General features: G+C 45.8%; 1 protein-coding gene across 1 annotated transcript in view; it reads right to left on the reverse strand.

Moving 5' to 3' along the window:
* Window positions 1-5,370: 5,370 nt before the first annotated feature.
* Window positions 5,371-14,186, reverse strand: part of radx (RPA1 related single stranded DNA binding protein) — a 61,880-nt gene continuing 53,064 nt past the window's right edge. The window contains exons 16-17 of the mRNA XM_067997293.1: window positions 10,375-10,563; window positions 5,371-5,709 (exon numbers count right to left, since the gene is read on the reverse strand). Coding sequence (XP_067853394.1) covers window positions 5,585-5,709; window positions 10,375-10,563 — 314 coding nt within the window. The 3' untranslated portion in view covers window positions 5,371-5,584. The remainder of the gene's footprint in view (window positions 5,710-10,374; window positions 10,564-14,186) is intronic.

Here is a 14,186-nt window from a genome sequence, read left to right on the forward strand (position 1 = left end):
ATATTAACAAACATGCTGTATACAACAACCATTTTTCTTTTAAAGTTGATTTTTCAACCCTTCCTTCCCAAGACTTCACATTGCAGACCACCACAATGCAGCAAGTGTGGGCTGAATTCCAAGTGTGTTGTTTACTGGCTGCTTTTAAAAAAAAATTGTTCTTGGGATCTGGATAGTGGTGGCAAGGCCACATTTATTCCTCGTCCCTCACCACCACCTCTCTCGACCACCCCACTGCCTCTCATTTGTCACGCTGCTTGTCTGACATCCGGTACTGGATGAGCAAAAATTTCCTCCAACTAAATATTGGGAAGACCGAAGCCATTGTCTTTGGTCCTCGCCATGAACTCTGTTCCCCTGCTACCGACTCCATCCCTCTCCCTGGTCACTGTACTGAGTCTGAACCAGGCCGTTCGGAACCTTATCCATGCCTTTGTTACCTCCAGACTCAACTATTCCAATGCTCTCCGGACTGGCCTCCCAGTCTGCTGTCTGTATCCTAACTCGCACCAAGACCTGTTCACCCATCACTGCTGTGCTTACTGACTACACTGGCTCCCAGTCCAGGAACGCCTCTATTTTAAAATTCTCATCCTTATTTTCAAATCCCTCATGGGCCTCGCTCCTCCAGCTCTACAACCATTCGAGATCTCTGCGCTCCTCCAATTCTTGCCTCTGGTGCATCCCCAATTTTAAATCGCTCCACCATTGGCGGCCGTGCCTTCAGCTGCCTAGGCCCTAAGCTCTGGAATTCCCTCTTTAAACCTCTCTGCCACTCTCTCTCCTTTAAGGCGATCTTTTAAAACCTACCTCTTTGACCAAGCCTGTTCTAATATCCCCTAATGTGGCTCGGTGTCAAATTTTGTTCGATGATGGTCCTGTGAAGTGACTTGGGACGTTGGATTACTTTAAAGGTGCTATATAAATGCAAGCTGTTGTCATTGTTTCCTTGAGAAGGTGATGGTGGGTCTTCCTCCATGAACTGCTGCAGCCCTTGTGGTGAAGGAACTCCCACGATGGCGTTTGGTATGGAATTCCAGATTTTGACCCAGCGATGATGAAGGAACGGCGATATACGTGCGAGTCAGAATGGCATATGACTCAGAGGGGAACTTGGAGGTGATGGTGTTCCTGTGACGTTTCTGCGCTTGTCCTCAGAGATGGAAGTCCGGTGGCTGGGAACTGCTGTTGAAGTGAGCTTGGCGAGTTGTAGACAGAAAATATTGTAGCCACAGTGCACTGGTGGATACTGAGTCCAGTAGCAGGTTATCAATCAAGTGGACTGCTTTGTCCTGGATGGTGTCACACTTCTCGAGCGTTGTGGCTGCACCCATCCAGGCGAGTAGTGAGTACTGCATCACACTCCTGACTAGAGTCTTCTAGATGGTGAAGAGGCTTTGAGGGATCAGTAGGTAAGCAGAGTATCCAGCCTTTGTCCTTGCCATTCTTTGCTGGTAATACTTAGAATCACAGAATGGTTACAGCACAGGGGCCCATACTGGCTCTTTGTAAGAGCAATCCAGTTAGTCCCATTTCCCCGCTCTGCAAATTTTTTCCCTTCAAGTATTTATTCAATTCCTTTTTGAAAGCCACGATTGAATCTGCTTCCACCACTTTCAGGCAGCACATTCCAGATCATAACTACTCGCTGCCTAAAAAAGTTTTCCCTCATGTCGCCTTTGGTTCTTTTGTCAATCACCTTAAAACAGAGTCTTCTGGTTCTCAACCCTTTCGCCAATGGGAACAGTTTCTCTTTATTCTAGTAAATCTTTTTGGCACTCCCTCTAAGGCCTGCACATCCTTCCTAAATTGCGGCGCCCCGAATTGGACACTACTACAGCTGCGGCCGAACCAGTGTTTAACAAAGGTTTAACATAACTTCCTTGCTTTTGTACTCTATGCCTCTATTTATAAAGTCCAGGATCCCGTATGCTTTTTTAAACCACTTTCTCAACATGTCCTGCCACCTTTAAAGATTTGTGCACATATACCCCCAGGTCTTTCTGTTCCAGCAACCCCTTTAGAATTGTACCGTTTAGTTTATAATGCCTCTCCTCATTCAGCCAAAATGTATCACTTCGCACTTCTCTGCATTAAATTTCACCTGCCATGTGTCCGCTCATTCCACCAGCCTGTCTATGTCCTCTTGAAGTCTATCACTATCCTCCTCACTGTTTGCTACACTTCCAAGTTTTGTGTCATTTGCAAATTTTGAAATTGTGCCCTGTACACCCAAGTCCAAGTCATTAATATATATGTCAAAAAAAGCATTGGTCCTAGTCCTGACCCCTGGCAACTGACCCGTAGTCCTGGTTCCAGACAACTGTTCACCACTACTCTCTGTTTCCTGTCACTTAGCCAAAGTGGTGAACAATTGTTTCTCGGACTGGTGGATGGTATACAGTGGTGTTTCCCAAGGGTCAGGACTATGTGCATCCATGCTGCCCCTGCCCCTTTTATTCCATGGGCTTCAATCGCAACCCCTCAAATAATGAAGCAGTCCGTGCCCGCATGCAGCAAGACCTGGACAACATCCAGGCTTGGGCTCATAAGTGGCAAGTAACATTTGCGCCAGACAAGTGCCAGGCAATGACCATCTCCAACAAGAGAGAGTCTAACCACCTCCCCTTGACATTCAACAGCATTACCATCGCCGAATCCCGCACCATCAACATCCTGCGGATCACCATTGACCAGAAACTTAACTGGACCAGCCACATAAATACTGTGGCTACAAGAGCAGGTCAGAGGCTGGGTATTCTGCAGCGAGTGACTCACCTCCTGACTGCCCAAAGCATTTCCACCATCTACAAGGCACAAGTCAGGAGTGTGATGGAATACTCTCCACTTGCCTGGATGAGTGCAGCTCCAACAACACTCAAGAAGCTCGACACCATCCAGGACAAAGCAGCCTGCTTGATTGGTACCCCGTCCACAACCCTAAACATTCACTCCCTTCACCACTGGCGCACTGTGGCTGCAGTGTGTAACATCCACAGGATGCACTGCAGCAACTTGCCAAGGCTTCTTCGACAGCACCTCCCAAACCCGCGACCTCTACCACAAGAGCAGCAGGTACATGGGAACAGCACCACCTGCACGTTCCCCTCCAAGTCACACACCATCCTGACTTGGAAATATATCGCCATTCCTTCATCGTCGCTGGGTCAAAATCCTGGAACTCCCTTCCCAACAGCATTGTGGGAGAACCTTCACCACACGGACTGCAGCGGTTCAAGAAGGCGGCTCACCACCACCTTCTCAAGGGCAATTAGGGATGGGCAATAAATGCCGGCCTCGCCAGCGACACCCACATCCCATAAACGAATAAAAACATTTTTTTGCTGATAAGCCTATTACGTGGCACTTTATCAAACACCTTTTGAAAGTCCACATACACATCAACCATGTTGCCCTCATCGACCCTCTCTGTTACCTCATCAAAAAACTCAAGTTAGTTAAACACAATTTGCCTTTAACAAATCCGTGCTGGCTTTCCGTTATTAATCCATACTTGTCTAAGTGACAATTAATTTTGCCCCAGATTATCGTTTCTAAAAGCTTCCCCACCACTGAGGTTAAACTGACTGGCCTGTATTTGCTGGGTTTATCCTAACACTCTTTTTTGAAGGGTGTAACATTTGCAGTTCTCGTCCTCTGGCACCACCCCCATATTTAAGGATGTTTGGAAGATTATGGCCAGTACTGTGCAATTTCCACCCTTACTTCCCTTAGCAACCTGGGATGCCTCCCATCCGGACCGCATGACTTATTTACTTTAAGTACAGCCAATCTTTCTCGTACCTCCTCTTTATCAATTTTTAGCCCATCCAGTATCTCAACTACCTCCTCTTTTACTGTGACTTTGGCAGCATCTTCTTCCTTGATTAAGACAGATGCAAAGTACTCATTTAGTACCTCAGCCATGCCCTCTGCCTCCACACGTAGATCTCCTTTTTGGTCCCTAATTGGCCTCAGCCCTCCTCTTACTACCCTTTTACTGTTTACATGCCTAGAGAAGACTTTTGGATTCCCTTTTATGTTGGCTGCCTGTCTATTCTCATACTCTTTCGTTGCCCCTCTTATTTCCTTTATCACTTCCCCTCTGAACTTTCTATATTGCACTTCCTGGAAATAGGGGAACTTAATCCGGAGAGAAAATCCCAAAAATATAGAGCTGGGTTTTAAATCAGGTGTTAGCATAAACATGCCGTAACGCCCTGAATTTAGTTTCCCCAATCAGTTCACCAGCGAGGTACAATGGGCTCAATTTTCAAAGTGTAAAAACAGGTGGGTTGGGGGTGGGGCATTGAAAATTGCCACCATTTCAGAGCCGCCCCCAACCCGTCCATTTCCGGTTTTCACCGGGGTGGGAAGAGGGGCGGGCGACCAACCCGCTCCCAGGAGGCGGGTCGGTCCTTAAAACCTTTCAAGGAAGCTTTGGGCCTCCACCTGTCTGGACTTCCCGATTTCAACCTTGGGGCGGCCGGGATTCCTGGGCCTTCTGTTTTACGCCTCGTGAAAGGAGGTGAGAAGGCCCGAGACTAATAGGTTGGTGCCTAGAGAGGCATAGTTTGTGGGCCCAGAGGAGCAGGAGTGCTTTCCACAGGCCCAACAAGCCTACCTGCACCGACCCCCGCAACAATCGCGGACCCCCCCCCCGATTGCAGAGCCCTGACCGCAGACCCCCGACCCCGATCCTCCCCTCTACTCCGATCCTCAATCCCCACCCCGACCCTACCCCCACTCTGATCCTCTCACCCCCGACCCCTGATTCTCCCCCCATTCTGATCCTCCCCCTCAACGATCGTGGACCTCTGCAATGACCCCCGATCCCAACACCCCCCCACCCCCCACCCTGTGACTGACCCCCGATCCCATCCCCCATGATTCACGGCCCCCATCCCAACCTATGCCCACCCATGCCCCCATATACAAAAAAAACAACTTACCTGCAGACTTACCTGAACATGTCCTCTCCCCTGGCTGGTCTCCCGTCCATCTGAGATCAGCCTGTCAATCAGACGGGAAACCGGCAAAATAAAATAAAAGATATCCTTACGTCAAAATCGTAAGGACATCCGGGAAACCCGTATTAATGGGTTTCCCAACCTCAAATTGACCCACCCCCCAACCCGCCTCCTTCCTGGCTCCGTTTTAAAATCGAGCCCAATGAGACAAGGAGGTGCAGTTGTTAACAGGAGACTTTGCTCTTCAGAGCGGGGAGTTTGATTTCAACGGCCTAAAACCATGGTGTTTGATATTACACAGTGATTGTCTGCGTACAGTTCACTGCTGTGAGGGGACGTAGCTCAAAGCTCGCAATCACCTTTGTTCTAATTCACTCTCGGAGACTGCATTTAATCCAGAGATTTATTTGAGGGATAAAAGTCTGTACACACACGCACCGCTGAAAAATTATATTAAATATACTGTTACTGCAAATATTTACCACAAAGCACTCATCTTGATATTGTCACTCTAAGGCGGTTATTGGAGAGGGAAACATGAGTAGAAATCTGGAATCTATGAATGGAAAACGGACATTGTTGAAATGCAGTCGTTAAAATGGTCATGGACTCTTTCATTCTGTCACTTTGTATATTTTGTTTAAAATCACTTCAGCCATGTCCCCACCATGGTGGCACACATCCAGGACACAGACAACATGCAGACTGTCCAGATCCACCGCTGTCCTTATAATCTGATCTGTAAGGGAATAATGCAAAGTATTCTTAGCGTTTCATAACGGTGCTCACACACCAGTCTAAGCACCAAAACAAGCCCGAAGCGTCAACCAGCAAATTACAAAATCTTCTTTAAAGCAGTTTATCTGCACTAGGCTTAGCGTTCAAAATGATGATGGGTTTTGATAGGGTAAATAAAGAGAAACTGTTTCCACTGGCAGGAGGATCAGTAACCAGAGGACACAGGTTTAAGATAATTGACAGAAGGACCAGGGGGAAGATGAGCGGAATTTTTTTTCCGCAGCGAGTTATGATGATCTGGAATGCACTGCCTGAGAGGGTGGAGGAAGCAGATCCAATAGTAACTTTCAAAAAGGGAATTGGATATACACTTGAAAAGGAAAGATTTGCAGGGATGTGGGGAAAGAGCAGGGGAGTGGGACTAATTGGATCGTTCTTTCAAAGAGCCGGCACAGGCACGATGGGCCGAATGGCCTCATTCTGCGCTGTATGATTCTATGATAAGATACAGCTTTTGACTGGGGAGTTACATCATCTGAATACCCTTCAATTCCTATATGTACAGCGACATATTCTCTTCTTTAGTGCTCAAGTGTAAAACAATCGGGTGGCCAACGGTAACAAAAAAATAAATCGGGTGGGGAGGATGCCCACCAGCAACACAGCCCACCCACTTTTTTGCCCATCAGTCACGCCCAAGTTTCCAGTATGTACCTCCATCCAGGCGATGCTTTATGCCCCAGCGTAAGAGGAAACTCTGTCCCAGAGCCGCTACCTCACAGCAGAGCTGCCAACTGCAGTCTCAACTTTAGCAACAGCACTCTGAAGTGCTGACCTCTTCGTTTTCATGCTTGCTTATTGTCAGAACCCCAAACGCTTCAGTTAAAATTTTATCAATGCATTCATTTAAACTGAGGGTTTTAACCGCCCAAAAGGCCAGCATTTTCAGACAACAACTTGCATTTATATAGCACCTTCAACTTCGTAAAACACCCCGAGGCGCTCCACAGGAGCATTATCAGACGAAGGCTGACACCGAGCTAAAGAAGGAGACATTAGGAAAGGTGACTAAAAGCTTGATCAAAGAGGTAGGTTTTAAGGAGCGTCTTAAAGGAGGAGAGAGGCGGAGGGACGGAAAGGTTTAGCGAGGGAATTGCAGAGCGAAGGGCCTCGACGGCTGAAGGCACAGCCTCCGAACAAAGTAAACAAATACCAACAAGAGGCAACAAGGAGAGAGGTCAGAAGAATTGCCTTCACACAAATTATTAGAAAATGGAATAAATCAACACAATGGCTATTGAAATCAAATCAATCACATAAGAACATAAGAAATAGGAACAGGAGAAGGCCATACGGCCCTTCGAGCCTGCACCATATTTCCCCAAACCATATTCCATCTGGCAACTTCTCGCCCACTCACTTAACCTGTCCATATCCCTTTGCAGCCTCTTGTGTCCTCCTCACAGCTTATTTTCCACCTAGCTTTTTAGAGGGAATTAATTCAATAAGATCATGACTGATCTTCTATCTCCATTCCACTTTCCCGCCCTATCCCCAAAGCCCTTGATTCCCTTAGTGTCCAAAAATCTATCGATCTCAGTTTTGAATATACTCAACGACTGAGCATTCACAGTCCTCTGGGGTGGAGAATTCCAAAGGTTCACAACCTTCTGAGTGAAGAAATTTTTCCTCATCTTGGTCCTAAATGGCCGTCCCCTTATCTTGAGACTATGACCCTTAGTTCTAGATTTTCCAGCCAGGGGAAACAGCCTCTCAGCATCTACCCTGTCAAGCTCTCTAAGAATTTTATATGTTTCAATGAGATCACCTCCCATTCTTCTTGACTCCAGAGAATATAGGCCCATTCTACTCAATCTCTCCACATAGGACAACCCTCTCATCCCTGGAATCAACCCAGTGAACCTTCATTGCATCCCCTCTAAGGCAAGTATATCCTTCCTTGGGTAAGGAGATCAAAACTGTACATAGTACCTCAGGTGTGGTCTCACCAAAGCCCTGTCGAATTGCATCAAGGCTTCCTTACTCTTGTACTCCAACTCCTTTACAATAAAGGCCAACATACCATTTGCCTTCCTAATTGCTTGCTGTACTTGCATGTTAATTTTCTGTGTTTCGTGTACAAGGACACCCAAATCCCTCTGACTACCAACATTTCTTAGTCTCTCCCCTTTTAAAAAATATTCTGCTTTTCGATTCTTCCTACCAAAGTGGATAATTTCACATTTCCCCACACTATACTGCATCTGCCACCTTCTCTTCCACTCACTTAACCTGTCTATATCTCTTTGCAACCTCTTTGCGTGCTCCTTACAGCTTATTTTCTCACTCAACATTTTAGAGGGAATTAATTAAAGACTTGAAGAGGAAAATACTAAAGCATATGGGGAAAGAGCAAGGAAATGGGGCTAGAGCAGGTCAATGGGATTAATGTGGTCAGTTCCGATATGGAGCTGGCAGCAGCACAGATACAATGAGTGGCACAGCCTCCTTCTATGCTTAGATTTCTATACTTTGATGTGAGAATAAATAATGTCTCCCCCCCCCCCCTCCCAATGTTTCTCCTCCTATCTTGAAGGAACTGGCTATGGCCTGGGCTCTGGCTCCACACCTGCGACCGCCCTCCAGTACCACACCCAACTGGTCATGATACAAATGTGGGCCAAAACACATGTGTGTAACCAGGCTATTCAACCAGGCTTTTATAAAAAAAAAAATTCCTCTGCTGCCGTAATAAATCACACAAAAAAACCAACGGAACACTGGGAAGACCGAAACCGTCTCTTTCAGCCCGCGCCACAAACTTTGATTTCTTGCTACTGACACTATCCCCCTCCCTAACCGCTTGTTCAGGCTGAACCAGACCGTGCCAAACCACGTCATCTGGTTTGACCAGCAGCCGAGCTTCAATTCCGACATTCTATCAATCGTCATGACCATGTACCTCCACCTCCGCAACATGGTCCTCATCCAACCCGGCCTCACCCCCACCACTGCTGAAATCTTTAACCATGCTTTTGTCACCTCTAGACTTGATTTCTCCAATGTCCTACTTGACGGCTTCCCATCTTCCATAAACTTGTTCCAAACTCTGCCCTTTCTGTTCGTCATTTCCGCTGAGTTTTGCAGCGAAGTCCACGTACAAATTGTTGTCATTTCCAACAGAATTAGATTTGGTTCTTTATTGACTGGTTTCTTTGACATCATGTTCGCAGGTAGCTAGGCGATCCGCTGGAGTTAGGTCACAGATGAAACATTGATACTAAGCCTGCATCCTGTCCTGCATTGAATCCTACTCACCCATTTTCCCTGTTCTCGCTTGCGTGGCTCCCTATCCCCCAACGGACTGAATTTAAAACGCTCGTCCTCATTCTACGGTCTTATCCCACCCTATCTCCAAAGACTCCTCCAACATCCTTTGGTCCTGACTGTCTCTGGTCTTCTGTGCATTCCCCCTTCCTTTGCCCTGTCATTGGTGGCCATGCCTTCAGCTGCCTCAGTCCCACTCTCTGGAATTCCCTCGCTAAACTTCTCCACTTCTCTCTCCACCTTTGAAAACCTTCTCAACCCCTTCCGTCACCTTTCCCTCCATGGCTCAGCCTCTGCTCCTTTATCCCTTCATAAAGCATCTAGAGATATTTTCCACTTTAAGGGCACATTATAAATACAAGTTATTGTTGTTGAGGGAGATCACAGCTGCGTTTTCCCAGTGGGGGGGTCACTGGTTAGCAATTACAAAATCCTTTTTAGAGCAGGAACTCTGGCTGATGTTCCCCTCCAGGTCAGATACGTCTCACTCATGGGGATGAGGCCACCAGGTGTTTGAAATCCCCCCCCCCTCTAGTACAATACTATTTATATCTGTCTGAATGCCTGCAACAGTCCCCATAGAACTGCTGCCTGTTTAAAAATTAACTTCATTTTAATTATTCAGTCAGAATAAAAAAAATGCTTTGTACAATATCTCCTTCACAAAATCACATATAAAGTTTAGGCTTAATTTATTGAAACTGGATATCGATTATCAAAGAAAGAACTTGCATTTATACAGCACCTTTTATGACCTCAGGACATCACAAAGGGCTTTGCAGTCAATGAAGAGCTTTTGAAGTAGTCACTGTTGTCATGTAGGATACGTGGCAGCCAATTTGCGCAGAGCAAGGTCCTACAAGCAGCAATATGATAATGACCAGATAATCTGTTTTAGTGATGTTGGTTGAGGGATAAATATTGGCTAGAACACCGGGGAGAACTCCCCTGCTCTTCTTTGAAATAGTTCCATGGGATTTTATATGTCCACCTGAGAGGGCAGGCGGAACCTTGGTTTAACATCTCATCTGAAAGATGGCACCTCTGACAGTGCAGCACTCCCTCAGTACTGCACTGGAGTGTCAGCCTAGATACTGAGCTCAAGTCTCTGGAGTGGGACTCAAACCCACAACCTTCTGACTCAGAGGCGAGAGTGCTAGCACTGAGCCACAGCTAACACCTAAAGAAGTGATTTAACGATGCAGCAAATGGTGCAGGTTGGTGGGATCTGGCTGAGATGTCACTCATCAGTTCTGCAAGACCAACATTAATGGATTAAGTCACGTTAAGCCTTTTGTTTAGTTTGTTGTTGCGATCTGGCTGTGGACACAGTTCTTACCTGGAGATGAAGACATCGGCTTTTGCTGATTATTATCCGTGGGCTGTTCACGCCTAATATAACCACTGGCCATAATAGAGGCAAGTGTGTTATCATGAATATCCATTGATAGACCTAACATGCGGTGATCCTCATGACTCATCACGGCCGGTAGAAACACAACGTCAACTGCTACCTGGTGATTGACACCTGTATCAGAACAGCAATTATACACTTACTACAGACATGTCAAAATTATCTGGTGATTCGTACAACCTGTAATCACAGAATCGTATAATGATCATAGAAATCATGGAAAATTTAAGGCACAGAAGGAGGCCATTCGGCCCATTGTGTCCGCGCCGGCCAAAAATGAGCCACCCAGCCTAATCCCACTTTCCAGCACTTGGTCCATAGCCTTGTAGGTTACGGCACTTCAGGTGCATATTCAGGTACTTTTTAAATGAGTTGAGGGTTTCTGCCTTTCAGGCCGTGAGTTCCAGACCCCCATCACCCTCTGGGTGAAAAAATTTTTCCTCAGCTCCCCTCTAATCCTTCCACCAATCACTTTAAATCTATGCCCCCTGGTTATTGACCTCTCTGCTAAGGGAAATAGGTCCTTCCTATCCACTCTATCTCGGACCCTCAGAATTTTGTACACCTCAAATAAATCACCTCTCAGCCTCCTCTGTTCCAAGGAAAACAATCCCAGCCTTTCCAATCTTTCCTCATAGCTAAAATTCTCCAGTCCTGGCAACATCCTCGTAAATCTCCTCTGTACCCTCTCTAGTGCAATCGCATCTTTCCTGTAATGTGGTGACCAGAACTGTATGCAGTACTCAAGCTGTGGCTTAACCAGTATTTTATACAGTTCCAGCATAACCTCCCTGCTCTTATATTCTGTGCCTCGGCTAATAAAGGAAAGTATTCCATATGCCTTCTTAACCACCTTACCTACCTGTCCTGCTACCTTCAGGGATCTGTGGACATGCACTCCAAGGTCCCTCACTTCCTCTACACCTCTCAGTATCCTCCCATTTATTGTGCATTCCCTTGCCTTGTTTTCCCTCCCCAAATGCATTACCTCACACTTCTCCGGATTGAATTCCATTTGCCACTTATCTGCCCACCTGACCAGTCCATTGATATCTTCCTGCAGTCTACAGCTTTCCTCCTCACTATCAACCACACGGCCAATTTTTGTATCATCTGCAAACTTCTTAATCATGTCCCCTACATTTAAGTCCAAATCATTGATATATACAACAAAAAGCAAGGGACCCCACTGGAAACATCCTTCCAGTCACAAAAACACCTGTCGACCATTACCCTTTGCTTCCTGCCACTGAGCTAATTTTGGATCCAACTTGCCACTTTCCCTTGGATCCCATGGGCTTGTATTTTTTTGACCAGTCTGCCATGTGGGACCTTGTCAAAAGCCTTGCTAAAATCCATGTAGACTACATCAAATGTACTACCCTCATCTACCCTCCTTGTTACCTGCTCAAAAAATTCAATCAAGTTAGTCAGACACGACCTTCCCTTAATAAATTCACGCTGACTGTCCTTGATTACTCCGTGCCTTTCTAAGTTACGGTTTATCCTATCCCTCAGAATTGATTCCAATAATTTGCCCACTACCAATTTTAGACTGACTGGCCTGTAATTACTCGGCCTATCCCTCGGTCTCTTTTTAAACAGCGGTACGATGTTAGCAGTCCACAATCGTCTGGCACCACGCATGTATCCAGTGAGGATTGGAAAATGATGGTCAGAGCCTCCGCTATTTCCTCCCTTGCTTCTCTTAACAGCCTGGGATACATTTCATCTGGGCCTGGCGATTTATCTACTTTCAAAGGTGCTAATCCTCTTAATACTTCCTCTCTCACGATGTTTATCCCATCCAATATTTCACACTCCTCCTCCTTAACTACAATGTCTGCATCGTCCCTCTCTTTTGTGAAGTCAGACGCAAGGTATTCGTTAAGAACCATACCCACATCTTCCGCCTCCACACACAGGTTACCTTTTTGGTCTCTAATAGGCCCTACTTTTTCCTTAGTTTTCCTCTTGCTCTTTATGTATTTATAAAACATCTTAGGGTTTTCCTTGATTTTACTTGCCAATATTTTTTCATGCCCTCTCTTTGCTTTCCTAATTTCCTTTTTAATTTCATCCCTGCACTTTCTATACTCCTCTAGGCTTTCTGCAGTATTGAGTTCTCGGTGTCTGACATTAGCTTTCCTTTTCTGCCTTATCTTACCCTGTATGCTCCTTGACATCCAGGGGGCTCTAGAATTGGCAGTCCTATCCTTTTTCTTTGTGGGAACATGTTTACTCTGAACCCCTTGAATCTCCCCCTTGAACGCCTCTGACATTGATTTACCTTCAAGTAGCTGTTTCCAGTCCATTTTTGCTAAATCACTTTTCAGCTTAGTAAAATTGGCCTTTCCCCAAATGAGAACTCCTGTTCTATCTTTGTCCTTTTCCATAACTACGCTAAAACTAACTGAATTATGATCACTACCACCAACATGCTCTCCCACTGATACTCCATCCATCCGCCCAGCTTCATTTCCTAAAACTAAATCTAGACCAGCCCTATCTCTTGTTGGTCTTGCTATGTACTGGCTAAAAAAAAGTTCTCCTGAATGCAATTTAAGTATTTTGTGCCCTCTATGCCCTTCACACTGTTTGCATCCCAGTTAATATTAGGGTAGTGAAATCCCCTATTACTGCTCTATTGTTTTTGCACTTCTCAGAAATTTGCCTACAAACTAATTTTCTGCCTTCCATCTCCAGTCGTGATTCTGTCCCATCTGCATCTACACTCAGGTTCCCATACCCCTGCCAAGCTAGTTTAAACCCTCCCCAACAGCACCAGCAAACCTCCCCACAAGGATATTGGACCTGCAACCTGTTGAGGTGCAACCTGTCCGGCTTGTACAGGTCCCACCTCCACCAGAACTGGTCACAATCCCCCAGGAATCTAAAGCCCTCCCTACTGCACCATCTCTCCAGCCACGCATTCATCTGCTCTATCTTCCTATTTCTATACTTGCTAGCTTGTGACACTGGGAGTAATCTGGAGATTATTACTTTTGAGGTTCTGCTTGTTAATCTCTTTCCTAACTCTTTAAAATCTGCCTGCAAGACCTTTGATACAGCACAGAAGGAGGTCATTCAGCCCATCGTGCATGTGCCGGCTCTTTGAAAGAGCTACCCAATTAGACCTGCTCTTTCCCCATAGCCCGGCAAATTTTTTCCCCTTCAATTATTTATCCAATTCCCTTTTGAAAGTTACTACTGAATCTGCTTCCACCATCCTCCATCCTTTCAGGCAGTGCATTCCAGATCATTACAACTTGCTGCGTAAAAAAGTTTCTCCTCATCTCTCCTCTGGTTCTTTTGCCAATTACCATAAATCTGTGTCCTCTGTTTACCGACCCTTCTGATATATCCCAACATATCAGTCCATTGCCACAAACCTTGCATCTATCCAAGAAGTTGCTGGGAACGCAATCAGACAAAGTGAATAAGCAAAAGAACCTTCTGCAAAATTGGCGATTTAATAAAATGGCCCTGAAATTACAGTCAGATCCTTGTGCATTAATGTGTAACCCGCTTGAAATTCCTCTCTCTGGTATATTAGTGGAGGCGTTAACCCATTTAAAGTCATTTCTGGGCCATCATTTGATTGTGACCCCCAATGAGCTCAGCTTTTCCTCTGTGCTTTTTGTACAAATTGAGAAAAGAAATGTGTGCCATGTAAAGTGTGCCTGATTTTCCTCCACGGCTTTCGAGACAGTAATCCTACGGTTGACGCATAAATA

The sequence above is a fragment of the Heptranchias perlo genome, chromosome 15, assembly GCF_035084215.1.
Source record: "Heptranchias perlo isolate sHepPer1 chromosome 15, sHepPer1.hap1, whole genome shotgun sequence".
NCBI classification, from domain to species: domain Eukaryota; kingdom Metazoa; phylum Chordata; class Chondrichthyes; order Hexanchiformes; family Hexanchidae; genus Heptranchias; species Heptranchias perlo.